The 20,858-nt window shown below is 41.2% G+C and overlaps 1 protein-coding gene across 3 annotated transcripts in view; it reads right to left on the bottom strand.

Moving 5' to 3' along the window:
- Positions 1–20,858, bottom strand: part of TBXAS1 (thromboxane A synthase 1) — a 264,202-nt gene that overhangs the window by 217,671 nt on the left and 25,673 nt on the right. For all 3 annotated transcript variants that reach the window (XM_064654786.1, XM_064654787.1, XM_064654788.1), the window contains one exon: positions 13,317–13,507. In XM_064654786.1, coding sequence (XP_064510856.1) covers positions 13,317–13,414 — 98 coding nt within the window. In that variant the 5' untranslated portion in view covers positions 13,415–13,507. The remainder of the gene's footprint in view (positions 1–13,316; positions 13,508–20,858) is intronic.

Genomic DNA, 20,858 nt, shown 5'->3' with positions numbered 1-20,858 from the left:
TTTGAAAAACCATTGTCAATTAATTATGATTCTACAAACTCCTACTAACTCTCTTGTGTTTTGTAACAATTTGCTCAGAGCCTACAAGACAAAGCCTCCAACTTGCTCAGAGAAAGCTCTTGAAACTGTCCAGCCCTTGAAAACGCTGACTGATCTTTAAATTAACACAATGATAATGATTTTGGCCACCAGCTATTTCCAAATGCAATGCAATTTACAAATAAAAAACCCATAGATGGATCAGCTGCATCCTTGGGGATCAACAGTCACAGGGCTTGAAACATCTCTAGTTTGTAGAGATACAGTGCACTGTTTGGAATTGAAACCAAAATCCACCACATTCAACAGAAAGTCATTAGTGTTTGACTACATATAGTAATTTCTCCTGAACAGAGCAATATATTTTTCAGTCAAAAGGTTTTTGCCAAGCAAGGAAAAGACAAAACAGCCGTTTTAGTGATCTTCCACGAAACCTTGAGAAACCGCATTTTCTGCTTTAGGTTCTGTGGTGCCTATGTCAGCTACAGAGCTAACCAAAACAACAGAGCTGGGTGGATGGACAGGTGGATGGACACACATATACACATGCCACTTCTATCACATAAGAGCAATCTCCCCTGTGTGATCACAATTATGCAAACAGCATCAATTTTCTTTTATTTACATAACCAGTGTGAGCAACTTCAGAGAAGGATTTATGGTGCAGCTTGAGTTTCTGTGTGGGTTGCTCTTTACTGTATCAATATTATGTTTAACAACATTTTTCAGTCAGAAAAAATTCCACACAAAAGTTGAAGGATAACAAAAGGTAAGAGAATTATTTCTAACTGTTCTCAGGTAAGAAAGAAGAAAAGCCACATACTGTTTTATCACTGGTCTGAACAATGCAAGCCAAATTCAGCCTATGAATCTAAAGGGCTTGCATTAGTAAACCAGCTTAGAGTAGTTATTTAAGAGTTCAGAATTTCTGGGATAATTAATGAGACAAGCTGACCATGTCAACTTTACCAAAATGTTTTTAAATCTTACAGTCAGCTCTATAACTTGACCCAAAATAGTGCCACTCAGAAAAACAACCAGCCCCTGCCTCTAGCAACTGCAACAAGATTTCTGACTGTTAACCAGCCCCTTCTAACTCAAATTTTCAAAAGAACTAAGTACCTAAAATATTTTATTTCTTTGGGAAATAAAATAAAAAGTCAGCTATATTACAACACAGCTTTCATTTCCTTAAAGCTCTGAGTTCAAACTACACAGAGGCTACAAGCCTAAATGCTCAGACACAAGCAAATCACCTTGGGAAGCACTTTCAGCAATAGAAGTTTTTTTTTTAAAAAGTTGATTTATGTGCACTTGGCAGTCAGGGAAATTTCTACTGAACTTTTATTGCTGCTTCCTAACTTTACCAGAGCAATTGTGCAAAGTAAATGGAACTGAGTTCGCAAGCAAGTTTGAGACCCCGTTTTAATGATTCAGCAAATGATTCAGGTTTAGGGCAAGAAGAGTCTGATCAAAACCATCTCAGCCACACCACCCAAAGCATTGATCTGGTAGAAAAAAAGCTCTGATAACTGAAATTTGTTAATATGGAAAAGTGAATTTCAAACCAGATCAGTACAGTTCATCTTCTCCCAGTAGCATAGCAGAAATAGTATAAATTAGTTGTCTTGCACTCCAGTTAAATAAATCAAAATTCTCCCATGTGCCCACCCTGGCCCAGATGAGATCTGCCTTAGAGAACGATCTGGTGCTGATGAGGGTGAACCCACAGCCCAGGTGCTGCAGTGACAGATACTGGAGCGTTGGGGACAGACTGCAGTTTTTCAAAAACACAGAACAACACATCAACAACAGAATGAAGATATACAAGGTAAAACCAAGGCAGTGTCATAAAATACACCCAGGGTCAATAGCTAACGTCCCTGTTATAAAAGTCCTATTGGTTTTACCCAAGGTCATTTCCTTAGCTGCCAGAAGTCATTTGGCCAGAGATGGGACAAGGGGGTTGCTTTGGGCGCTGAGCATGATCTATCCAAGGATCACATCAGTTATGTCTGGCTGTTTATTTGGAAGCTGTTTGTTCTGAGTCACTTTCTATGTATTAATATACAAGTATAAACGTACACATATGTGTGTACATACACGTATACTTACAAGGTGTTTACATAAAAGCTTTTGGTCGTGTTTTGGATGAGAAACCACATTATTTTCCTTCAGTTCTAAACCATGCTTTATCTAGACGACCAGAAGTAGTGTTGCCAAATTTTACTGCACTCCTGCCCCCCCAGCTAGCTCCAAGGTCCTTCACGTTTCAGAGACTGATGACTATTTATGGCAAAAAGATAGTCCATTAGCCTAGCAATGTTCAAACTTTTATCACCTTTCCCTGCCCCTGCAAGGATAGATACTACTCCCTCAGGCCCCAGTTTAGGAACATCTGGCATAGCCACCGTCCTCCTGTACAGAAGCACATCTCAGGAGGGGGAGGTGAGCAGAGAGATGCTGCTGAGATAAGATATACCTGCAGCTGCACCTCTGCCAAGGGCTGACCTGCAACTACTCCCAAGCATGGGAGACCTTGCCGTGCACTTTATCTACCCACTCCTCATCCAGACAACCCTCTGTTCTTTCCCATGCATGATCTCCTTCCATGGCGCCTCTGGGTCTCAACCCCCACCCCCTTGCAGCTTTTGGCCATCCAGCTAAGCCTCTGAACTGTTCACTATAGCCAAACAAAAGCAGGAGAGCAAGAGGTGCCACTAACCAGGGGCTTACAACAGGTTGAAGGGGTCACTTCCTATTGCCTCCCACCAGTCTCATTCCTGCAACATGCTTGTGCCCAGCCACAAAGCTGCCATAGCACCGGAGAGAAACTCCTCCCTGACACAGGGACACAGGTGAGCACACACAGGGCAGCAAACTCTGAACAAGCCATTCTTCTGTACCCTCATCCCTGCCATGTTTATGATGCACTCAGACTCACTCAGATTATTTCTGTCCCTCATCCTCGCACAGACAACAGTCCAAAGCCATTCAGAGGGAAGATGCAGTGGCTGTGGCTGCAGAGTCCCTGCAGCATATCCTCTAGCAAGTACACAGTATTAAACAACAAAACATCTCAACTCACTGTTAGTAATCTTATTATTACAGCCTTGTAAAAGAAAAAAAAAAGTGGGATTTTGTTGTTGTTGTTGTTTGGGTTTTTTTTAATGATAAAGCTGACACTGTCTGGAGGAAACCTGTGCTTTGCACACATAGAAAGGCACACACGTATTTCATATGGTGCATTGCAAGCTGCACAGAATAGAAAGCAGTTGGAGGAAAATGGCTATAGAGAAATGGTTCTCCTGGGCATCATCTGTTGATTTGTTTTGTTTATAGAAGGAATGAGATTTTTATCTCTGCTCAAAATATAAAATGCTTCCATGGCACTGAGCTCACTGCTTGGCTATGCTCTCACTCAGGAACGTAAATAAAAAGGGGGATAAGAAGGGAGAAAAAGGCTTTACTGTACAGAATCCCTAGCAATGTCAAAAATTAAATAGAAAAATGTCTGCCAGTGATACAGTTAAAGCTTGAAAGAGGAACTGAGTCACCAGCTATCATGGAAATAAAGGCCTCCTTACCATGCTTGTTAATAGCTTGAGCCTACTAAAGCTGAGAAGGCAGGTTAGGGATAAACTACTCAAATCCCAAGTCTCAAATCCCAGCCTGAGTCCTGACAGGATGAACACCCTTACACTGTAAATACATCAGTCCTTAAGAGATTCATGGCCTGTGAAAGTGTAAGTTCCTACGGTCCTTCCACCATCTTGTGCCCACAGTTAATATTCCAAGCTCTCTCTGCAACCTTGCTCTGGGGAGGCTCCTCACTGCTCTGTGCCTGACGCTCAAGATCTGATGGTCTCTTTCAGTTAATAACACAGCTCTTTGTCCTAGGAGAACACCAGATGGCTGATTTTCCACTAAAATTGAGAGCATTTCCATTTATATTACTCAAAAGTTGTATCTCAGGAAAGAAAATAAATTGTGAAACCACTGGATACTGAACTACTGCAAAAAATTTAAACTTTTTAAAGTTTAAAAACACAACTACTGAAGATGGTGTCCAAACTGTGAGAAATTACCTTAGGTTTAAAACATCCTAGTAGACAAAACAATTTTAAGATACTTCTGAAATAGGCAAGGCTCAAGGTTTGTTGTCCTAGCTAGGTACAGTTCTCACAAAGCTGAGGATCCTTTACCTTTGCACCGCCTATTCTTAGCTCTAAAGAAGGGATGAGAAATAGCAAGCCAGATACATATCTAGAGGTGAAGGCTTCTGAATGTTACACCAAACAACCCTGTTTCCTGAGCTAAAGAGCGGACCTAAAGTCCTTCTAGAACCACTGAGAGGCATTTGCTCTTCCTAAAGCTGTTGGCCAGAGCTCTGACCTGAATGGCTACCGAGGAAATGCTCAGTCAGCTCAGAGTCCCATACTGGGTACAATTCATCATAACTTTCAGAGACACTAATCAATCCAGTACAACAGTGTTACACTCACTGAAATCTATCCTAACATAAACATACAGCTTCTCAGTTTTGCTACCATGAAGCTTACAGTGAGAACTCTCTTGGAGAGATTGCTGCATCTCGACCCATGACAAGCATTTCAGAAAATCTTAAAACAGAGGGGTTTGCTAAAGTCTTTGGAGAACAAACAGATCATATTGATTTTATAAGTAATGGAAGAAGGCCCTCGCAGTCTTGACCACCATCAGTCTCTGTCTCTCATGCTAGCATGCAACCCACTGAAGATCCTTCAGCTGCTCCTTCCTCACCCAGGGTGCTTTATTTCATCTCTTTCCCACATTTCAAACCACGTGCCTTGACGACCTCTTCAATTGTTATAGCTCTACTGAGAGGGTGTTTACATAAAAGCTCTTTGGAGCTTTTTGGATGAGAAACCACAAACATGCATGTGCAGATTACATCAGATTTATTGCTACTGAGTAAGTTAAAACAATACTTAGGGTTACAGGTTTAGAACTCTGCCAATAGTTCTCATCCAAGAGCATTCATTTGTGATCATACAGTTACCAATTTCTCATGTCCTCTAAGTCCACTGCCTTTTCATGTTTCCCATACCCCTCAACTCCTAATGAGTATCACAAGGCTTTTACTAGCTGACAGGAACTATTTCCAAGGAAGTCAACTTTATTTTGTCAACACAAGCACCCAGACGCTGCCCCATTCCCTACTCCCAACATACATCTCGGTTCAGCTCCTTTCTTCCAGCCTCAATCTGTAACGACCCACTAGGAATTCATATGGAATCTTATCCTTCTGTGCCCATTGCTGGGCATTCAGCTTCTTTTCCTACCCAAGCAAAAAGTAATATAACAGGTTTTGCCCCTTCCCTTGTTTGTTGCTTCCTTACTCCCCTAACAACCTCACAGGTTCTGCAGAACCATGAAAGCAGCAACTGGCCAGGAGAGAAAGTACCAAAGGAATGGATATGGAGAATCTCCCACATTCTAGATGACCCCTGCCTTAAAACCCTTGTACTCTCTATTGACCTGCACATCACTCCAGTCATAGAAAACACATGTCAAATTAGTAAGTAAAGCTTAAAAGAAATTGTCACCAGTGTAAGCAATGGCACATAAAAGTGAGAGAAGGAAGACACAGACATTGGACGTCATTTTCTTAAGCTCCTCCACTATTCCTGTGAAAGTGAAAAAAATGCATATCCAAACCCAAACCAGAAAATAGTTTGAGCTCTTTCTGCTGTGTGCTCAGTTAGCACACACTGAGCTCATGGAAGAGTAAACTTTGTCTTCAGTGGGGGAAAAAAAGTCAAAAACAAAACTAGGGAGATAAGAGATGGAAAAATCCATCTAAAGATTTTGGGTATGTCAAGGGGAACTGATAAAAGGCAATCTCTCAATAATTTGTCAGTATTTTATTTTAAAATATTTTTCAGACAACTCCATTAAGTATTGTATAAAACTTTCCTACAGAAGAGCAAGGCATGGCTCTTAATCAAAGGTATTAATTACCTGTGAGCCAGCAATGAGGACAAAATACAGCAAACGTTGGTATGGATGAAGTCTGATGCAAGGATAAAAAGGAGTGAAGAAGAATATAGGTAACTTTCTTTAAATGATGTGTTAAAGTGTTAAAGAAGACAAGAGAAAGGAGAACATAGGTCTGTGTTTCAGCACTGAGGAGCTCTAACCTGTCAAAACTGCCCAAGTTTTAACTTTTCATTTAAGAGGGAGAATAGGCAGGCTGGCAGGACACTTGGTCTGCTACCTGAAATGTGTGACAAGTCCACATACTTTGGAGCACCCCGGTGCAGGGCAGTCACAGGACCTGCCAGTATGCTCCCCTGGGGTTCAGGGAAGAGCAAAGTTCATGGCATTGTTTGGAGACTTTGCAGCAGACATGCAATTAAACGCACAGAGACGGCAAGAGACAGCCCCAGTGCAATGCGATGGAGTGCCCCACTGCTTGTACAGGCAGAGCATCCTCTCTAAGGAGGAAACACTGCCTTGTTTCACCAACTAATTTCAAATCCATTTAAAGCACTACCAGCAGTGTATAAAATTTCTAATACAGTCAGTAGATGGAGGCAGGAACTCCTCAAAGTTAATTCAGAGCCCCCAAAATCAGTTTGAGAGGTGCCCAAATATCCTAAGTTAAACAAAGCAACCTGCCCCAAGGTAAACAGCAGATCAGAAGCTAAAACCAAAGTGCTGGTCCAGAAGAGCTAAGTGAAGCTCCAGAGAACAGTTGCAGGCAGAAGCTGCCTGATGGAGAAGTCAGAGTAATTCACCCCCTTAACAATCTCTGCTGCCTCTGCAACCCAGTCCAGACCAGACCCAGTCCACTGCAAGCCCTGCAGGAAGGGAAAGCAGAAATGGGATGGCTCAAGGGCTGTGTACAGCTCTTGTTTGCTCTTGCATCATTTGTGTGCATTTGTAGCATGCTCCATTGGACACTACCTCTGGAGACCATAAGAGAAGGAAGGAAAGGAAAACTAAAGGAAACTATCCTATCCCTGTACATCTACCTTAACATATTAATGCTCTAATCTCCATGCACTAAAAACTCTGCTTTAATATGGGATTTAACGGGGCATGAAAAGGTTTAGGGGAAAACAAAGGCCACAAGGAATTAATAGGCTGGCTATTGACTTCTTTACGCAGAGTTTTTAGGGTAAAATGCACCTTCATAAAAGCCAAAAACTAAGCAAGCCCTTGAGGGCCTCCAAATAAACACTGCTTGACATGTAATAGCTAAATTTAAAACAAAACAACTCAAACATAAGAGGTTTCTGAGTTTTGAGGTGCAGTGCAAGCAAACAAAACCAAACCTGCACATTATTAGAGGCCCAGCTACGTTTATCAGAATAACCAAGGTGTTCTAACAGCCTCTGAGGACATCCCAGAGAATCTAGCTCTGAAGCTGCAATAGTGACAGAAAACTGTTCTGCCTCTTCCCAAAAAAATAACATAACTTTGTTTACCTGAAAGCAGCATAATCAGGGCACTGAGTGAACTTCTTTCTGGATGATCAAATCTACTTTTTTCCCAGAGAAAGCAAGTATTTAGTCATTTGTGGTGTGGCACTTTTCCAAATTATAATTCAGTAGCTTACTCTGCTCCTTCTCAGGCTCACCTAGAGATGCTTGATTTAGCTCAAAGACAAGGCCTTACATTGCACAGCTGTGGGATCGAATTATGTTTGACACATTAGTGGGAATTCCGGATTTGCTCGATGTGAAACTGCATGACAAAGACAATTCACAATCTTTTAGGCTTCTTTTCTGTCATCAACAGCAGTTTGCTGATGTTTCCTGTTGAGTCAGATCCTCCCAGCTTTCATAATGGGACATTCAACTGAAGGGGAGGGAAGCAGAATGATTTCCACTGACATAACGGCCATTTTAGGGAAAAAGAAAAACACCAGCTGGGGTTAACAGAATATAAAACCCCTCAAACCTCCCTGCCTTCTGACCCTGTAAACCTGATGCTGTGTTCACTGTAAACTGAGAAGCTAGAAGGCTGTAATAGGGGCAGATTCATTAGGGACCGTAACCTTAGATCCCAGCTCAGAGGTCGGCCACGGCCGCAGGAGGGATGTGGAAGATGGAGACATGTTCAGCAGCCAGAGCCCAGCAGCAGTACAGGACCACTGGCCCCTGAGCACTCATTGTCTACAGAGCTGTGCTTTCTGCCAGTGAGGGAAACAAGCTTGCTTTAACATCTGAGAATTAGAATGCCTCTCTGAACCTCTCAGCTCAAAGAGCCTGACGCCAGAGTGGAGCTGTACATCTTTCTGAGTGTATATTGATGCTCTGTACCCAGGCCTGTTTCCAGCCATAGTGGTCCTTGCAACACTGTGCCTTTGATGGCATCAGCGACAGGTGGAAAGGTTAGAGCCTGCCCACCCACAGTCAGTGGTGGATCCAGAAAGGATCCAGACTTCATACTGCTTGTCCCTGAGTCTGTCCAGAAGCATTATCTGGATGTGTTAGGGAGAATAATCTGCTCACCTTACGCCTGTGCTCAGACTATAAGCTCAAAGCTCTAGCTATCAAACATCTTCAGTAAATACTGATTTTTCAAGCAGCAAAAATTGGTCAAAGATCTCGTATTAGATAGTATCCGATTTGGAAAAAAACCTCAACACCTGAGGTCTATTTGACCTCAGTTTTACCTAACTCAAGCCCAAAGAGCAAAGTTCTGCAAAACCAGAATGAAGTTTATGCTGGAGAAAGATCACCTCTAAACTTTCCCTTTCCAAAACCACGGAATGCCAAGTAATGCCAAACAAGCAATCATACTGAAGTCACCTGTATTGAAATACTGCCTGTCCTGAGCTCAACTTCTGATGTGGTCTAGTACAGGTATGGTACCAACTGATGAACTCTAACATGTCTCCCATATGTAAGTATCTCCCAAATCTCTCTGTATGCAAACTTCTAAACTTAAGATCAGAGGAGGAAAAATACTTAGTTTTCATTCTTTCTGATCAGAGACTGCAGATGCTTTGGGTCAGGATTGACTTGCTGTGCAATGGGTGGACAGTACCTTGATCCAGTGGAACCCAAATATCTTAGGCTCTCTATACATGTTTGTAACACAAGTGATTATTAATATTACTGTAAAATTGTAGAATGTAAAAATGTGCAAATGACATCTTTCTGAATTACTCAGCTTTTCAGAAACAGCCAAGAACACCATTAGTATATGTTTTGCTATGTTTGAAAGCATGCAATTAGACACGTGTCTTACAAACATAAACAAACACTCCCATCCAACCTCCATGTTTCTAAAAAAACCCAGGTTTGTTTAGACAAGGGGTTGATAATCCAGTTTGAACACAGGTATCTGAATGCTGTGACAGCTTCTTCATAATGCTCAGCTTATGGTACATTAAACTTTAAAGCAAGATAAACTCCTGCTTTCATTTTATCAAACATCTACCCAGACAGCAAAAAGAAAAACACAAAGCAATGTTTGCAGCTACAGCCAAGCATGGGATATCCAACTCAGCATATGTTTGAAATGAAAATGAACAATATGTTGCATAGATATACTACTGTATTTTTCAATAGAGAATATCACTGGGATTTGTAAATGTTAACCTCATCCCTCCCTTAAGTGTTTGGTTTTATTTCATGCCTGAAAAAAACCCTGAGATTCACAGAGATTAGGCAAATAGAGACAGCAGTGCTTGCAACTGCTAGAGAAAGAAAGTGCACTTAAAAGAAACTGCTCTGATTATCAGTTTGGGTAGAAAGAAATCACAGGGGCTGGGAGGGACATGGACAAGAGATTTTTTTAAGAGTGCTAAGTGTTGTGCCACTGGTATGACTGAACTTCAGGTATTTAGCCATATTATGCCTTTTTGTGGTCAATAAAGCAGTAATTTAATTGCCTATCACAACAGCAATGATGTAGCAACAGCCATCAAGAATCCATGATATGAAGTCTGCAAGAAGAGACCTACAGAGACCTACAGAGACCTACAGAGACCTACAGAGACCTACAGAGACCAAGTAGAATGGGGAGGGTAGCAGACGACTAAGTCCTTCAGGAATGGGGGACAGCAAACAGGTTTGAGCAGACTCTTGAATTAACAGATTACCAAAAAACCAACCTCGAGTTTGTTCTTCCTGTTTCATGTCTGAAGAGACTATGTACCCAAAAGCCATTCAGTTATTTCTAATCTCAACGTTAGATCAGCTACCTTAAAAAGCCTCTCCTTATAGCTGACTTAAGGTCATGTGGAAGACAAACACAGAGATTATACTTGCTTCCACTGACTTAAAATTGACACACTGCACTACAAGAATCACCCTCATATTACACTGATGACAACACATGAGGAATCAGAGATGTGCTATTAAAGGATTTTTTATAAAGAGTTATTGATGATCTTCATTGTACCATAAATAACAGCCAAAAAAATTATCAAATCATTCAAGTTTCTTCCTAAGAACTCTATCTTCCCCAGAAGTTTATTTTTATGCCACTATTGCCCTCTCCTCCTTTTCCCAATCAACCCATTCTTCATATGACCTCACCATACCCAAAAATGTGAAGAGATTGGTCTTATCACAGCTTAGCAAGATACCACCTGCCAGCTGAACTGTGACAAATCACAGCTGGCCCTACAATACACACACACTAACAGTGACTGAGGCCGAGCTGATGGACAGCAGCTCAAGGCTGTCATTTAAACCACTGAGTACCCCCACCCACAACAAAAATCATGCAAAGGAAATAGCTCAATAGCGTGACAGCTGCCATCACCATGTTCCTATTCCAGTGTGCATTAGATCTTTTGACTCTCTCCTCTACCTGCAACTGCCTTCTTTTGAGCCTCACTAAGCCTTTTACAGCCGACAAGGTGGACAAACTGCCTGTTCTTTGTACTCACACAAGAGTTGACACAACATGACCCTGATCAATTATAAGCTACTACCATAACAAAATTTACAACAGCAAATATTCGTTCCTCCCTTCTCCCATGACTGCCCCTCTGAAAAGGTACAATCCTGGCAGAAAAAGCTAGAAAAAGAATAATTCAGGAGTCATTAAATAATGAGAATAAGGCTTAGAATGAAAACATAAACATCAAAAGAACTTTAAGAGTTATTACTTTATTATCACTCCTGCCATACACAACACTCATGTTTTCTGACTCCTAGAAGAGTCAGATAATCAGATATGCAACATGACTGTAATAAAAACATTCTCTAGCATTAAGAACCTGCATTTCTATTGGCAACCGTTTTACTGTTTAAATGATTCCTTGAACCCAAGTTTTCAGCCATGAATAAAGCAATCTGTGAGCATGCACTGAGCTTTACTCATTTGTTTAAACAGGCATGCAGTAAAAAAACTAAACAAAATAGACTCAAAATGAATAAGTTGACAAGTCTGAACAACAATCACCACACTAGCAGATGTGCTTCAAGACATTAGCTTACAGGTTCAGTCACTGCATTTTACTGAGATAAATGAGTCTGAATAACTCAGCCACCAGGCAAACCTACCAATAGCCCAGAGATGCTGCCCAGCATATTTCCTTGCAGGTTTAAGCTTCTCATTGGAATAGTGACCTGTAGACACCTGTATTTAATAAGCTGCTTAAAAATCAACCTGAATCTGTAGATCAACAAGACTGGGCAGTAATAACCATTGGCAGGGAAGAGTATAAAACACTTTCCCCATATAAAACTTCAGCTTCCTTTTCTTGATGCTTTCACATAACTCACCTTCAACCAGCAAAGGAGGCACACTAAATGGAGTGTCTCTACTGTCAGACAATTTCCCACCTCACTGCTAAATTGAACTTTTTGAAACTTAAATGATAGGCACTCTGTTCAGTAGTGACTGACCATAGCCATGAGCCTGCCTTAACTCTGCAATTAGAGCTAGTTTTGTTAATGGCAAGACTGAATGTGCACTAAAACACCATGTTATAACTTCAAGGGAAGGAACTGCCTTCCCTAAATGGAACCAGAAAATGAGCCCCTGGACAAGCACACACCAGAATGTACCCAACGTTTACAAGGAGCACTTCTGTGTCTTCACAGATCTCTGCACATCTGGACATGAACTACATGGAAGTATCAGGCTCTTTCAGATAACTCACAGGTGGTCAGATCTCACCACCTGATCTGCTGCTTTTCTGAACTGTGGATGTGCCTCTGTCCTCCTTCTCATCCCCTTAAGCTCACAGAGATGCACAGGTTGGCAGCTAAACAGCACGGTCTTACTTAAAAGATCTAGAGCTGCCATTCTTTTCCCAGTAAAATTCAAAGGAAGTAGGACTTGGACATTTGTGATGATTTGGGGAGATCTTGTTAAGAAATCAGGGCCACCCACCTACCTATGGCAATGCACATCAGATATGAGTTTGACTCTTTTTAGTCTTTCCAGACCCTCTCTGGACACAGAAGGAAATTGATGCTCAACAGGGTGAAAGAATGACAAAATACATGCAGAAGTGATCTGTCATTTACATTGCTACAACAATTGTGCTAAACTCATGGTGCCATCACTATTCTCTTCTAGGTTAGCTCTGGGGGTTTGTCACATGTTCTTTTTCTATAACCATACCTGCACCTTTTTCTTGAACACTCATACAATTGAGAAAAAAAAACATTCTTTGACTGGAAAGCAGGATTTGAGGAGGTATACAAGTAAAAACAGTCAGAAAAGTACTCCCAGTTCTGTTAATTTAATTTCTGAAATAAATTGTTGGGACAGGGTAGGTTTTCTCATTTCAGCACAGCTCACTGCAATGCCTACTGTGGTAACCATCAGGGCTGCTGTTATTCTGATTTGTATCCACTAGTCAGTGTGGAAAGAACAAGAGAGGAAATTTAAGCAGCAGTTAAAGTGTCTGTACACTTCAGCCAAGAAACATGGCAAGGGACAAGTGTGCTGCATAGTAGAGAGAAGTCCAATGAAAACTTGGTTTCTTTTTAACCAATGTTCCTGCTGCCCACAGAAATTAAAAAGAAACCAACAGATAAGTTGGGTTTTTTTCATTTTGAAGACAATTTTTGTTAGCAGTTTGTTGGTAAAGCACTTATAAGACAATATTGCAAGGGGAGAATTCTCTAAAAGCATCATGAGTTTTGTGAGTATTTAGTACAATCTCTGCATCCAAACCAACTCCCCCTCCATTTCCCTCCCAGGCAATTATCTCCCAGTTTCCCCACATGAATAAAAGACTTTATAGATGTTGGTGGAGGTTCAGCAGGCTTTGTGTCTGATATGCAGCCCATACCACTGTTATCACTTACCAATACAGCAGGACCAGGAAGACCACCAGCAAAGCCAAGGTGACTCTTGTACTATTCATTTCTACAGAGGCAAATGCCAGGAGATCTACAGGCTCCATTTTCCTCCACTACAGCTCCATCCTTGAGTGCTGAGTGCAGGGGAAAGCCTCGGCAAGAGCTGATAAAGCCTTCCACTGCTATATGAATGACATCTGCAACAAAACAGGAACCGAGAGAGCAAAAACATGTCAAGTACAAACTGCAAACCTTTCCTCTTCTCATCGACTGCACACTGACACAGAACTGGAAGGTTCCCTGAATGGTAGAATGTAGCAATTTCCCCCCTCCCACTGTTGTTGACCATCACGCCAGTAAATATTTACATATCCACTGCTTGAGACATCGGTGCTGCTGAATAGGTTTTTAGACATCAAGTATGGGAAACTGGGGAATGTGGGCAGAAAAAAGAGGGGAGGAGAGCCTGACCACGTTACAGATCATGGGAGAAAAATATTAAGATACTTTCAGGGGTGCCCTGACATACAAACAGTGTCATTCTCCAAAATAGCAAAAATAGAGCATTTTTGCAACATAAAAGTTCATTAGCACTTAATTTACAAGCTGGTTATATCTTGAAAGAAAGGAACAAGGTAAATTATCTCAACTAAAAAGAGGAATTAGAGGAAAACTCTATAAGAGAAGACCACCAACCTGTTACACACCAAAGTAACCAAATTCCATAATCAAAAAAATCTTCAGGATAACAACAGCAGCAGCTTTCAAGTAAATGCCCTTGACCATGACAAAAACCTCCCTGAACTGTCCAGTATTGTTTGTTACTTATGAAACTATAAATACTCATATATGTACTGCAGACTTCCCTAACGGAAAGTTAAGGAAATCAATGCTATGCAAAACTTAAGTTGTGAATCATATGGTAACCTTGAGAAACAGAAATTCTGTAAAATCTGATTCTTCTAACACACCAGATGAAGAGTGGTTTCTTCTATTACAAGCCCAAGACAATAGCTTAGATTTAATGTGCAAGGCTTCTCCAATATCACTGTATTACATTTCCTGCATTTATCAGAGAAGTTAATAATATAGGTATCAAAAAAAGTAAAGTCTCTAACACAATGGAGTTTAATTTTAAGAAGATTTGGCTCTACTCTAACTGAATCATTGCTATTTTGGTTCTCCTGTGCTTCACAGCTGCATTAATTCCCTTCTAGCCTCAGATCCTTGCAGAATAAGTAAAAGGTGTTAACCAGCTCATCAGCTCCACAGAATAGCAACGTAGTTCACAGAAAACCTTGCTTGTATTAACAACTTTATTGCTATCCTGGGTCAATAACAGCTCTGCTGGTTTGCTGCTGCTGGCAAGTTATCTGAGAACAACTACAACAAGAATCAAGATCAGTGACACAAGAAATTAATCAGAGGGCAGAAGCCAAACCCAATCAGCAACTGATTTTATGGGACTTCTTTAAAAAAAAAAAATTAAAAAATAAAATATCCATATGCATTAAAGTCTCTTCAAAAAAACTAAACTAATCACCATAAGTGTAGAAGGTAAGAAATAATATTCTGATTTCACTGTACTTTTATTTACTTGGCTTTTGAGTTAAAAGACATATTTTTCTGTATATAGAGTTCAGATGCTCTCCTATTAAAGTCAACTGCATAACTCCTATCAGCACACACAGGTCAAGTACACACCTCACTTGTTTTTTAAGAAGCATTGGAGTCTTTTGCCAGTCACATCGGGAAATAGGTGGGATGAATAGTTCTCAAATGCATGGATTATGAAAGAAAATAGGCTCTCACATCAGCATACAATTCGTAAGACGACACATAATCAAGCTTTTCTTTTCATCCTTTTCTGGTTTTGATGTTGGTGTTTGTTTTATTTTTTAAGCCTCATCACCTGTTACTTGCTGAAGGAGTTTAACTCAGCACCTCCAGCCATTAGGAAGGGTGGCACAACAGCATCGACTCCAAAACCTACCCGGAGCAGTCCTCATCACAGACCCACGCACTCATCATCTCAGAGTTAAGGATCTCAGCTTTGCAGGGTGAGGGAAAAGGAATCAGGGATGCAGACAGCAATGCATACAGGCTATTTATCAATCCCAAGTCTCTCTTTAGAGGTCCTTTACATGAGAAATCTCATCCTAATTAACCAGTTAATAGCACAGATATTTTTCACCAACCTCCCTTCCTTTTGTTGAGCCACACTGGTCAATATTATTCTCCCTAGAGAACTAGGGAGACAAAAGTTCTCACCAACCACATGCTGGAGGAAGCCAGAGGCAAGCAGAAGTGGAAGAGAGCCTTTTCCTCTGAGACTGCTATGAGTCAGCAGCACTGTCTGCATTTGCCTCCACCAGGCTTCACTCCAGATTGCATCTACCAAGCTTTGCAGCTCCTTGACACGGTGCCATCCGAGCTCTTCTCTCCTGCAGCAAGTAAATTCCATAGATCACTGCCTTGCTCATCACAAATAAAATGTTATCTACAAGAAGACATCCATCACATCCCTCCTTCCCCAGCACTGCCTTGGAGCTCCCCAGCAAATGGCAGACGTACAAGACAGAAGCAATTCAATTCTGAGCAGGCAGAGCTTCAGCCTGCACAGATGTTGGCAGTGGTAAGTATTAAACAGGGAAGTACGTAACAGCATTCAAAGTCTGAGGAACTGAATTGTTCCTCAACTGTAAAAGAAAAAAAAAAGCCTGGCACCCAGACAATCCAGGTTTTACAGGAAGCCTTCATGTCTTAAAGCCCTGTCTGACTGCAATAATATTTTATGTAAATGCTCTTCCAAAAACAATGCATTTTAACTTCCAAATGAATACAACTATGGCTATGAACCTCAGCAACGCTTGACATACGCTGGTATCACTCCGACACGAAATACAGAGCTTATTAAAAAGCAGGATCAGAGACCTTCTCAGTAAACCTAAATCACATTAAGGACTATGACTTGTCTTCAAAGCATATAAAATGGAAAGTGTAGTCTTATCTATTTTAGAAGCTAATGACTACACCAGCTAGACTAACCATGCACTCCTGCTAATGACCAATTTCAACTCCTCTCATGCTATTCTACCTTGTATGTTTTAGGTCTATAATAATCTAATTAAGGCTGAGCCACACCAACTTTATCATAGGTGAAGGAAGCCCAGGGTCTGTAGAAATTTGTAGCACAGATCAAGTACATTCTGGTATAGACAGCTTAGCAACAAAATAGTGCAGACCAAAATACCATAAAACGGCTTAAAAAAAATTAATCAGAGACTAGTTTATGTATAAGCTTTAACAAAGCCCACATACAAAAATGTGTAAGTATGTATGATAATAATTTATCTTAAAGACAAAAACCTTTCCAAAGCCAAAATGAATTCTTAATATCTTGAAAGTATACCAATTAAAAAGATCAAAGACACATTTCACATGGATTTTTTTAAAATTTAAAACAACCCTAATATCCAAAGTACGGGGAATATTAATCTATTGGAATAGAGGGATTTATAATGGCCATCTGTGACTTAATTATTACTATCCCTGTTCAAGGATTGATTAGGCAGATTAATCAGATGATTTTGTACTCCTGCATTACAAACTATGACAGACAGACCAACAGACAGACCACCAAGGCACCAGAGTCTACTAATAAAGATCTTGCTCTACATTCAAAACAGATGGGAGCACCAAAAGGACACCATGAGCACATGGAAGATTCTTGAACCACCTTGAATAAAAACACTCCAATAAACTGGATCTCAGGAGGCAAACACAATAACTGTAAAACCACACTGAGGAGGCCACTTTCATGACACTTCCAACTGAGAAACTGAAAGACACACTTCTACACTTAAATTGTTTTGCCAAGTCAGAACCTCGTTATATTAACCTAAATGCTTCTCAGGAAACAGGCACCCAGCTTAAAATTCTAGGAAAGCTAAAATATTATGCAAACTTGTACTTCACTAACAAATTTAATCTTAGCTGACTAAAAGTTTTGGTACTTCAAACTCAGTCAATATCTTAGGGGCTAAAATACTCGTTATGCTAACTAAATGTAGTGCCACTGTACTAAGTCCCCTCTAAAAGCAACAAGCTGTGAGATATCCTAGTTATTTCAAAGAACTCCACTTAGAAATAGCACAGGTTTTGTGGTCAAAAGGAATGACAGTTTCTTCCTCTTGCTGTGAGAGTTCAGAATGAGTTTCTAAAATAAAGTTACCTTCGCTAATAGTAACATTAAGATCTTGCATCCCCTGTGAAATTCCAGAGAAAGCAGAAATTACTGTAACATCTGCTGCCCGTCGCCAGGCATTTCTAAGCAAATTGACTTTATTAAATAATCAGTAACTTGTTTATATTTCTACAGCTTGCTTTAGAAACATTGATTGATTCAAGCAATCCTATAATTTCATTGTCCTATAAACTTGACTGGAGATAAGTAAGGATTTATGTTGATGGATCAATAGCTCCACATTGACAGCAAAAGCCAAAGAACCCTGCCTAGGCTAGTCTTATAGTTGCAGTGAGACATATAAATCACAGAATATGCTGAGTTGGAAGGGACCCACAGGGATCATCAAGTCCAACTCTCAGCCCTGCACAGGACCATCCCCAAGAGTCACACCGTATGCCTGAGAGTATCATCCAAATGCTTCTTGGAACTCCATCAGGCCTGATGCCATGACCACTTCCCTTGGAAGCCTGTTCCAGTGCCCAACTACCCTCTGGGTGAAGAACACAACTTCAGGCCATTCCCTCAGGTCCTGTCACTGGTCACCACTGTCCCTCCTCTTCCCCTCACAAGGAAGTTGTAACTGCAATGAGGTCTCCCCTCATCTCCTCTTCTCCAGGCTGAACAGACCAAGTGACCTCAGCTGCTCTTCATATGGCTTCCCCTCAAGGCCCTTCACCATTTTTGTTGCTCTCCTTTGGACACTCTCTAGTGGTTTAATATCTTTCTTATATTGTGGTGACCAAAACTGCACATAATATTCAAGGTGAGTTTGCTTTTGTAACAATACCATGGTAAGAGCTGGTAATTTAGAATTTCTTTTGTGAAGTTCAGTTTTTAAACACCATGAGAAATACCTTACCTTCTTTATTTGATTGAGAAGCTACTCTAGATAACAAATTCCAGGCTTGAATTCTCCAAACTGCATATCAGTGCTGGATCACAGGTCAAAAGAACTGTGAAAAACTTAACAGAAGTACCTTGTTCTATAACTTAATTAAATAAACTGTGCATATTGACTTCTCTGTCATCCATTAGCTGGTGAGACTGACACCAAAACGTATAAAGCCCAGTCCTTTCCTGCTGGTTTTCCCCAATTAATAGAAATATTTTGAGAGCTCAATGTGCTATCTCTAGCTACTACATTCCCCACCTTACCTCTCCAGCTTACAGTTCAATAATTTTACTGTGAAATCTTTTCAATACGATACAAAGAGAAAAAGATCGAGAAAGATTAGAGGATGACTACATGCAGCCTCCTTAAAATCAGGGCAGGCACCTCAGAGGCAATTAGCCATAGCAACCAGCACCACGTGGAGCACTGCAATGGCTCCTGAACTGCCAGCTGGAGAAACTCAGGACATCGCATCCTTCTAGGTGCCCTGACAGGAGAAGAGGAGTTGAAGAACAAATAGAAAGGACAACAGGGAGAAGAGCAGCAAAGAACAGGTAGATCTGACCATCCTGTCGCAGGAAGACAGCTGCAGCTGTCCACCCTGCATTGTGCCTGTGAAAAGGACAAGCCAAAAGCTGGATGAACGTGCTGCTCAGTGACTCTTTCAAAAGCAGCTGATTGCTGATGCAGACTATCAACAGCCTGGGCTGTCAGGGCCAGAAGGGGGGTGGAATGAGATCTGAGGGCAACCCCTACACAGACCATCCCTCACCAAAGGGGTGAAGGCTCACCAGGCTGAACATTGGAGGCAGGTAACAAGGTCCATTGGCACAGCAAAGAGTGAACCAGGACCAGGGCCCACACAGGGATTCAAGTCAGCCACTGAGCACCCAGACCCAAACTTCAGTGGGGTCCTGGGCCCATGGGAACAACATGCCAGTGGGGAGTCTCAGGTGAGATCAGTCAAGACAATTAACATTAACTGGTACCCTCAGTGCCCTGACAAGCTCAGTACTAAGGTAAAAAGATAATTACAGGCACATGGGAGTAGGGTAATCGAAACAGCAAATTCCCTAATACAATGCATTTATCAATACCCTGTCAAAATCCAAAATGACAAAAGGGTAAGGCACCAAAACTCTCAAAAATCGCGAACCTCAGAAAAGGTAAAAAAGTATTCTTCACCTGGGATCCACCACTGTTTTTTCAAATACCACATGCTCCCAGCAGAAACCCCACAGATTTGAATGGAGAATGTCCCCACAGGTTATGGCCTTCAGCCTAACAAGAATGGTAGAATTGTGTTTCACCTGCGAACTGGGGGCAGTATCAGTTCTTCCTTCATGCTTTATCTCTAATGGCCTAAAATCATAGGGTTTGGAGGCCTCTTTGTTTTGGGGCCCTCTGAGATGAATAAGATAGAAAAAAAGACAGATAAAATGATTGTGCAATGTATTAGATGATACAAACATGCCAACACCAAAAGAGGTACTACATATCAAGTACCACCACCACCTAGTCTCTGCACAAAAGAGGCAGTAAACTGGAACAAAGGAAAAAGAAAGGTCATGATCAAGCAAGTTAGACTAATACTATTGCCACAGCAATGGTTCTCATACCTCAAAAGCCCAGAGGCTATTAGTTTACATCCAGATGTAGAAAGGCAACCTGACTGCAAAGAAACTAAACCTGGTAGCTCAAAGTAGTCAAAGAACAGTCCCAGTTCTTCAGCAATTCTTTAGTAGCATCCACAGAGCCACTCTTTTAGGATGCAGAAATGTCCCTTCACAGGACACAGGAAGCTCTCGTGGAGAACACCAGCTACAGGCTTTGGTAATGCTACTCTGACTCCTGTACACAGCCAGGGGAAGTTGTTGCTCTGTTGCCTCTCTTGCCTTTGAAAATGTTCCCTGTGATAAGCATTTCAAACCAACAATAACTGCACTGTGAACAATCATGACAAATATTTTCAGAAGGCAGTAAGAACACAAAATATATGGGGCACTAGAACACACAAAGCAGGAAAACATACAGCACCTTCAGACTACAGAGCAAATGCAGGGACAATATAAAGTACGTTGAAAAGCCTTATTTTCAGTCACGCCCCTATCAAGCGGGTATTCGCTGCCTAAATGTATGCATCACATGATGAATAATTCTTGGTAGATCATGCCAAGTTTTCCCAAAGGCCTTCTTACCCATATGAAAGGGACCACAGACAACTAGCATGCAAATTGCAGCCCCCTTATATGCAGCAGAAGAGCACATGCAATATACGGGTGGCTTTGCTCTAGTTCAGCCTTTTGTGCTTTCTCATTCATCGGGTTTTTTTGCTGCAGTCCTTTCTGCTGACCACTTGTACACTAATTCACCAAATCAGAAATCCCTTCAGCTCTCTCATTCTCAG

Source organism: Pseudopipra pipra, chromosome 5, assembly GCF_036250125.1.
Source record: "Pseudopipra pipra isolate bDixPip1 chromosome 5, bDixPip1.hap1, whole genome shotgun sequence".
Lineage (NCBI taxonomy): Eukaryota > Metazoa > Chordata > Aves > Passeriformes > Pipridae > Pseudopipra > Pseudopipra pipra.
This window is presented reverse-complemented; position numbering and strand designations above follow the sequence as displayed.